This window comes from Octodon degus, unplaced genomic scaffold (assembly GCF_000260255.1).
Source record: "Octodon degus isolate 3935 unplaced genomic scaffold, OctDeg1.0 scaffold00064, whole genome shotgun sequence".
Lineage (NCBI taxonomy): Eukaryota > Metazoa > Chordata > Mammalia > Rodentia > Octodontidae > Octodon > Octodon degus.
In genome coordinates this window covers 9,259,239-9,267,424 of record NW_004524640.1, presented here as the reverse complement: position 1 = coordinate 9,267,424, position 8,186 = coordinate 9,259,239, and the positions used below count along the sequence as shown (strand labels likewise).

General features: G+C 59.7%; 2 protein-coding genes across 2 annotated transcripts in view; one reads left to right on the top strand and one right to left on the bottom strand.

Annotated features, from left to right (window-relative positions):
* Positions 1-5,663, top strand: part of Tmprss6 (transmembrane serine protease 6) — a 34,121-nt gene extending 28,458 nt beyond the window's left edge. The window contains exons 14-18 of the mRNA XM_004634585.3: positions 1,028-1,144; positions 1,346-1,514; positions 2,371-2,642; positions 4,387-4,523; positions 4,962-5,663. Of these exons, the coding sequence (XP_004634642.2) occupies positions 1,028-1,144; positions 1,346-1,514; positions 2,371-2,642; positions 4,387-4,523; positions 4,962-5,120 (854 nt within the window). The 3' untranslated portion in view covers positions 5,121-5,663. The remainder of the gene's footprint in view (positions 1-1,027; positions 1,145-1,345; positions 1,515-2,370; positions 2,643-4,386; positions 4,524-4,961) is intronic.
* Positions 5,664-7,394: 1,731 nt separating this feature from the next.
* Positions 7,395-8,186, bottom strand: part of Kctd17 (potassium channel tetramerization domain containing 17) — a 9,585-nt gene continuing 8,793 nt past the window's right edge. Inside the window, exons 7-8 of the mRNA XM_023718943.1 lie at positions 7,678-7,860; positions 7,395-7,613 (exon numbers count right to left, since the gene is read on the bottom strand). Coding sequence (XP_023574711.1) covers positions 7,395-7,613; positions 7,678-7,860 — 402 coding nt within the window. The remainder of the gene's footprint in view (positions 7,614-7,677; positions 7,861-8,186) is intronic.

Below are 8,186 nucleotides of genomic sequence, written 5' to 3'. Positions count from 1 at the left end.
TCCATCCATCCACCCACCCATCCATCCATCCTTCCATCCATCCTTCCATCCATCCATCCACCCATCCATCCATCCTTCCATCCATCCATCCACCCACCCATCCATCCATCCTTCCATCCATCCACCCACCCATCCATCCATCCTTCCATCCATCCATCCATCCATCCATCCATCCACCCATCCATCCATCCTTCCATCCATCCATCCATCCATCCATCCATTCATCCATTCATCCACCCCACCCATCCATCCACCCACCCATCCATCCATCCTTCCATCTACCATCTATCCCCCTAGTCACCTGTTTGTTCATTGGTCCTTATGCCCACTCATTTGCTCACCTTATAGCTGTTTGTCAGTTTCCCCACTGGACCATCTGGACAGACTGGTGTAAGCCTCTGCTCAGTCTGTCTGTGTCCCTAGTCTAGCCCTGCATTCCTTCTGACTAGCCAAGCAACACTTGAAGGCCACTCAGTGACAGACGAGGTGGGGTAAAAGAGAAGGAGAAAGACATCAGAAACATGGCCCTGCCCTTCAGGAGTTGTTAGTAGAATGACATGATGGCCAGTCTTCTGAGCCAGTCTTCTGGACCTCATGTCCCATAGTACAGGAAGCTTGGGGGTGGGAGGGGCTTGGAGAGCAGCCCTTCCAAGAGCAGACTGGAATTTAAATAGGGGACAGGTGGGGGACAAAAAGACCTGGCATGGACATGGTGATGGACCAGGTGATGACCACCCCAAGGAGGTCTGGAGACCCAGTCTGGAAGTGGGGGCACAGTTCTGCCTTCAGGGACCACCCTGGAGGAAGAAGCATGCCCTGTGGTGAAAGGCCCAGTCTGAGGCAAGAGACAGCCTCTCAGCAGACAGGTTCACATGTGAAGCTTTGGCAAGGGCCTGGCCTGCTTTTAGGGGGCCCTGCAGGAAGCTCAGGGACCCATCTGTGTGAGCAAGAGGCCCCTCCCCATTGTCCTGCCAGCCTCTCCCTGCAACCGGGGCTCAGAGACCCGCCTTCCATGCCCCCACCCCAGGAGTGCCTTGTGGAACCTTCACCTTCCAGTGTGAGGACCGCAGCTGTGTGCGGAAGCCCAACCCACAGTGTGACGGGCAGCCGGACTGCAGGGACGGCTCGGATGAGCTCCACTGTGGTGAGCAGCAGGACGTCTGCTAGACAGGACGGGGGCTGGGGAATCTCACCCTGTCTGTCTGTCCTCTTTTGTCTGTCTCTGACCTCTGCGCCACCTCCTCCTCCTCCTTCTCTCTTTCTTCTGCTCTGCCTCTGTCTTGCCTCTCACCGGCTTCTCCCTGCCCTCCTCCTCTGCCCACCCTGACCCTCTCCTACCCCCTAGACTGTGGCCTCCAGGGCCCCTCCAGCCGCATCATAGGTGGGGCTGTGTCCTCTGAGGGTGAGTGGCCATGGCAGGCCAGCCTCCAGGTTCGGGGCCGGCACATCTGTGGGGGTGCCCTCATCGCCGACCGCTGGGTGATCACAGCTGCCCACTGTTTCCAGGAGGACAGGTGAGGGGTGCCAGGTGCTGGGCTGTGATGATGCAGGCAGGGCGCTGTGTGGGGTGTGGTGTGAGCTCTACATAGACGGGGAAGCTCAGGGTGCTCTGCCCAGGCCTCTGTGCTCCCTGTGGTATCTGGTTTTAGGTTGGGCCCATGAGTCGGTCACTTGGAAGTCTCTGCTGTGCTCCTCCTATGCCCCAGGGGCTGTGCTAGATGCCAGGCGGGGTAGAAGACAGAGCTACCCAAGTTGTCACAGCCATGACACCCCCAACACAACCTGAGCTGTGAGGGGTGGCGGGTGGGAGGCCCCCAGTGTGCACACCAGCTCACAGCGGTCTGACCTCGCTCACCTCAGCCAGTGCCCAGGCCCTCACACTGCACAGGCTAGCTCTCCTGTGTCCCCGCCAGGCAGCTCTAGCCACCTGGACCCTGGCTCCCCACTGCCCTTAAGGTGAAGACCCTCCCCAAGGCCGGTGACAGCCGTGTCCAGGGGTCTGCACGGCCACTTCCTGCTGCTTCTCATGCTCAGCCTCCAGCCCCCAACCCCCACACAGAACTGGCAAACCCTGGAGTTTCCCACAGCCCTCTGCGAAGTGGGCACACAGAGATGTGTGCCCAGTGCCTGTACTGCCTAGTCTTTTTACATCTATAGCCTTCTCCGAGTCTGCGAAGGGCCTGCAAGTAGAAGTGAGCTTGCTGTGTCTCTGAGGAGGGGACCTAGGCCTATGGAGGCACCTGCCTATCCAGGGAGAGAGGAAGGGGTAGTGGGACCAGGGACACTGAGCACCATACATCGGCTGAACCTTGGAGAGGGAGGGCAGGGGCATCTGTGGCACTGAACCAGGCGCTCTCATCACGCCCTCAGCATGGCCAATCCAGCGCTCTGGACAGTGTTCCTGGGCAAGATGCGGCAGAATGCCCGCTGGCCTGGAGAGGTGTCTTTCAAGGTGAGCCGCCTGCTCCTGCACCCATACCACGAGGAGGATAGCCATGACTACGACGTGGCCCTGCTGCAGCTCGACCACCCAGTGGTGCGCTCGTCCACCGTCCGCCCCGTCTGCCTGCCCATGCGCTCCCATGTCTTCGAGCCGGGCCTGCATTGCTGGATCACGGGTTGGGGCGCCCTGCGAGAGGGTGGTGAGTGGCCACAGGGGTTGGGATGTGGCAGGGAGTGGCAAGATCTAGGTCCTCTTCCTCTGTGGTTACAGCTTGTGGGCCCTCCCCCCATGTTAGTAAAGGGGAACACAAGTCCTTGGGCATATGTTGGGGGCGCATGGGGTGCCCAGGGCACCAAAACTCAAGTGCAGGCTCCTGGAGAGAGGTGCACGGGTAGAGGCGGGATGGAGCAGGCTCTTATTAAAAGCTCCTTGTTTTGTATGTGGCCTTGAACCTAGGGTCTCAGTTCAGGTCACACTGGGCGTGAGCTCTACCACTGCCTCAACCTTTGCCCCCTTTCTTTTTTCTTTTGTTTTAAAGTTAGAACGGCTGGCCTTGAACTTGGACCCCTCCAATCTCTAGCTTTAGAGTACTGGGATCACAGCATGTGCTACTGCACCTGGCTCTTAAGTATTTACACATTGTAGGCTGGAGTTTAGGGGAACACGATGGCGTAGAATCCATTCAGGCTGGGGTTGGGTATCATGGCTGCGGTTGATGGGTGAGGAATGTGAAGGTGTCCACTGGCATCTGCTAAACCACACTGTCAGAGAACTAGCCAGTGATGGAAAGCCAGGCCTGCCTCACTCCACAACCTTGGCTGCCTGCGGCTGCTCTCAGAAAGCAGCCTTTTCTCCTTCAGAGCTGACCGAGCAGAACTGGCTGTCCCCAGAGCCACCCCTCAGTTCCGTGGCTCAGCTGATGTCACTACAGCCTTGGGCTGTGAGCTGCATGGGAGGGCTTCGAAAATGTGCGCAGTGATTTACTGCTGGAGGGAGTGGGATGGTAGAGATTTATTTTCATTCATTTGTTCTGTGGTCCCTGGGCACTGAACCCAGAGCCTTGGGCATGGTAGGTGGGCAATGTGCCCCTCAGGCTCACTCCTGAGTCCTGTAGAGTGGTGGGAAACCTGAGCCCAGGTGACAGGGGGCTTATCCAAGAGGATGACAAGCAGTGGCCAAGACTGGCTTACTCGCTAATTAGTTCATTCAATGCATCTATGAGCACCTGTTATCTGCCAGCACCAAGTTAGGCAAAGCAGAAAGATGAAAGTGTTTGGGGCGGGGGAGGACACAGTGGTAAGAGCTGACACAAATGGGGAGGAATGGGGACCGGGCAGCAGAGAAGACTCCTTCCAGACAGGGCTGGGGAAGGATGAGGCCACTTGTCTAAGCTGAGGTGTGGACGCTGAGTCAGCAGGAAGATCAAAGGCCAACAGGAGCAGCAGTTGAGTGGACGGTGGGTGGTTGGGGGAGAGGGCAGATGCAGTGAGGTGAGGCTCTGGGGAAGGACCAGCAGGGCCTTGTGGGCCACCATGAGGATCTAGGGCGGGTACCCTGTTCCCCACCTGCACTTGGGTCTTCAAATTCCTGACACCTGGGTCCTGGCCTAGACTGAGGAGGCCAAGTCTCTCCATCAGATCTCTCCAGAGGACCCTAACATGCAGCACATGTGGAGCAGCTCTGGGCTGGACAGCAGGAACAGAGAGGGGCATGGAGGAGACAGTGTATAAGGCTCTGGAATCTTTCCCCAGGGCTGCAGCTGAGCTGAGGAGAGCCTGCTGGGCCAGGGGCACGGGGGAGAGAGGGAGGAGGGGATGAGATACGAAGAAAGACACCAGTCCAAAGAGCCAGAGCAGAGGGACAGAGCAGGAGAGATGGAGGGGGCAGGAGGTGCGGGGGCTTCGGAGCACCCAGTCTTCTCTCCTCTGCTCTTTGCCCTGCAGGCCCCACCAGTAATGTCCTGCAGAAGGTGGATGTGCAGTTGGTTGCACAGGACCTGTGCAGTGAGGCCTATCACTACCAGGTGACACCACGCATGCTGTGTGCTGGCTACCGCAAGGGCAAGAAGGATGCATGCCAGGTGACACTGCAGGGCTGGCAAGCGGGGAGAGTGTGACACTCCCACAGGCAGAACCCGGCCTTAGCTGCAGAGCCTCTGGGCCTGCCAGTGAGGTGGAGAGCCACCACCCATATCCACATTACAGGCAAAGAGACAGGCCAGGAAAGGCAGAGGGATGCTGAGCAGGGGAGACTTCAGGCAGGGAGGCCTCAGGCTCAAAGCCAGTCTGAGGCCCTGGGGCTGGGGCGACGGAGTGCAGGACAGGAGGCAGAAGGGAGGTAAGGTGAGCAGGGTGTAGGCACGTCCACCCACAGTTTCCAAGAGCTGGGACCCACCAGAGGCCAGCAGTGTGGCTGCACTCCGTTTACTGGGTTTGGGGAACAACTTTGAACAGGGGTATGCCTTTCTTGCTGCCACTTAGCAAATTCTTGATGCAGCCCTGTCCTCTCCTCCTCTCAGGGTGACTCTGGTGGCCCGCTGGTGTGCAAGGAGCCCAGTGGCCGCTGGTTCCTGGCGGGGCTGGTCAGCTGGGGCCTGGGCTGTGGCCGGCCCAACTACTTTGGCGTCTACACTCGCATCACAGGTGTGATTGGCTGGATCCAGCAGGCCCTGACCTGAGGTGCCATGAGCCGGGGGCACCTCCTGGAAGGAGAGCACACAGGGCACCCACCAGGTGGAGGAACAAGTATTCTGGGGGCAAGTGGCCCTGCAGAGGCAGGAGGCCTCATCCTGTCCCTACCATTCTCCAGACTGCACAAGGAGGGGGAAGGCCATCAGCCTGTGGTCAGGACCTCCTGGGGGCCCAGGTCCAATGGGTCAGGATGGTGGGGGTCACACCCAGCCCCATCACCTGCCAGTCCATCCTCTTGGTCTCATCTTTCTCCCTGCTTCATACTCGGGGGTACTCAGTGGGATGGTGCAGCTCTGTCCCAGGAAGAAGGGTCAAGCTCCCTCCTCCAGGCAGAGCCTGTGCAGATGCGACGCGTAGCCCTGGCTCCAGAGCAGATTCCAGCCTCTGTGAGATGGGAGGTGGGCCTGGGACGACAAGTGGGCAACTGCTGCCCTAAGCCAAAGGGTGGGATGACCTCAGCTGGAGGGTCCTGCCACCCCTGCCCCCGCCTAGAGGGCAGCTCACTCTCAAAAATAAAGCACCTGCCCCAGTAGGCTCTGTTGTTGGCGTCTGCCTGGGGACCAGCCCTGCCTCGTGCCCTAGATGGAGCAGAGTGGCCTCCTGATCGCCAGGCATGGGAAAAAACACCAAGGGGCAGCGGAGGTCACTGAGGGCGGGAAGGCCATGGTTTGGGGACCCTCCGGTCACAGTGAGGGGGACAGGATGGAACGAGTGACGGATTCCTCCTGGAATTGTGGGAAAACTGAGGCTTGGAGAGGGACAGGGTACCCTCAAAATGGCACTGGGCCAGCTGTGCATCCTGTGCCCTCCATTGTGATGTTTGTTCCCATGTCCCGCAGAACACAGTGTCCTAGGGTACAGTGAGCCCTGAGTAGTCACAATGCAGGCTAAGAAGTGACATACTTGGGGAAGGGATTCAAAGAGGTAAACAGGCTGGAAAAGGCAAGGTGGGGTTGTGCTAAGGACGTGACTGAGAGCTATGGGAACCCCAGGCAGCCTGCGAGCAGGGGTGACAGGAGTGGATTCAGCATGGTACAGCGGCATGGAGCAGGTTGGAGGCCAGCACAGAACTGGGGGAGGAGAGGTCAGGCCTGGACATGGCCAGTGGCCAGGAGGGGCTGGTGACAGAGCCGAGGTGTAGCTCCCCTGGGATCAGGCGGGAGCCTAACTAGGAGAAGGCAAGGTAGGTAAGCTGCCAGGATAGAAGGGATCGGGGGAGGGGAGCCAGAGCTTGGAGGTTCTGCAGGAGGTGGGTGGAGACAGTGGCTGAGTGGGAGGGCAGTCGGGGTCTGGACAGAACTGCGCTGTGACCTCTGGATGCTCTCCTAAAACTCAAATTCTGGGGCCACCCCTCAAATCGGTGCAGGTGGGTGAGTGGGGGGCTCTGGGTGGTTGGTAAAGGTGGACAGAGGGAGCTCACCTTGGGCTCACAGCCCCAGAGGGCCTCACTACAGGTTGGGCAGTGCAGGAACTGGCTGGGGACCAGAGCTTCCCCAGTGCTGAGTGGGGAGGTGAATGCGGGGCAGCAACGGTTGAGCGGCCGGGTGTCCAGCAGGAAGGGCCATGCTGAGGTCAGGATGCAGTGGGGCTCCAGCTCCCCGGTGTGTCTGTGGCAGGGGAGGCACTGCTGGCCTCCAGCCACCTGACAGAGGATGCAGCCATGTCCCAACCTGTCCCTCAACATGCAGCATAGCTGCCAGCCAGGTAAGGGCCCCAGCTTTAGGAAAAACCCCATTCCTCCCTGCTTGGAGTGTGGCCCGGCCCCTTAGTGGCCTACAGAGAGAGGAGACAGCCACAGTTTCTTCAGTTTATTCTGTGAGGGGGTGGCACGCAGCTGAGAGGTCAGCACCCGCCCTGGAGGTCGCACGTGAGGGCCTGTGGCAGAGCCTGTCCTAGCCAGCCCGTGCTCTAAGAGGGAAGGGCTCCATCTCTCATCACGAGTTCCTAAGCTGCTCCCGGCCCCGCTGGTGGGCAGGATGCTCTGCAGCCACACACATGGGTGGGCACGGGCATAGCCACACTGAAGGCCAAGTCACCTACCCCTTCCTTTGGAAAGGGCTGAATCTCTACACTCTGCCCCCAATACCTGAATCTCTACTGGCCAACAGGGTCCTGCTTAGGGGCTAGGCTGGGCTCCCCCTGGGGGAGATGAGGGGAGTCTGACTCCTGAGGGCTTTCAGGGACTCTGCTCCTTGCTGCACCCCACAACCCCGTGAGGTAGGCAGGCAGGCGGGTTACCCCACTGACAGGGAAACCGAGGCTCAAGGAGGTGACGTGATGGGGCCAGGAGGGAGAGCATCCACCATGCAGCAGGGGGGCCCGGGCGAGGGAACAAAGGGGCCTGGCAGACACAGCCGGATGGTGCCACACTTGGGCCAGGAGCAGGTGGCTCTGCCCACAGGGCCAAGGGCCCACCGAAGGCCTTGTGAGGTCCTAGAAGGCCCCCAGCCCACCGCCAGAGGCAGGGATAAGTCACAGCCCTGCAGGTGGAGACAGAAGTGGCAGCGGGGAGAGCGCGTCTTCCTCCTGGGGCCAGGGGCCCACCTCGTGGTACAAAAATATAGGATTTCGGATCGGAAGCCCCTGTCCCTGGAGGTGATCTGGGGCCTCACATCCGGGTGCCTCTGGCTTGTAATAGCTAGAAGATAAGAGGGGGGAAGGGGCAGGAGGAGAGGAGGGGTCAGAAGACCAGGGCCAGTGAGGAGAGTCAAGGGGAGAGGGGAGGAGAGAGGGGGAGAGAGAGCAGGTGAGTCACAGGCTGCTTCTGGAGGGAGAGTGGGGCTGAGGCCCCCAGAAGGTGGAGTCAGAACCAGAACAGGAGGAGAGGGGGAGGGGCGGCCAGCTAACCCATGGCCCCCAAGCTTCCAAGTCCCATGCCTTGCTTGGGCTGGGTGGCGACTGTTTGGAGAGGCCACTGGCATGGGGACAGGGCTGGGAGAGGCCAAGTCACTGCTGTCTTAGGGAAGAGGAGTCACTGAACAGCTGTTCCCATTTTAGAACCAAATGTGGCCCAGAGTGGGATAATGACTTGCCCAAAGTCACACAGCTGGCGG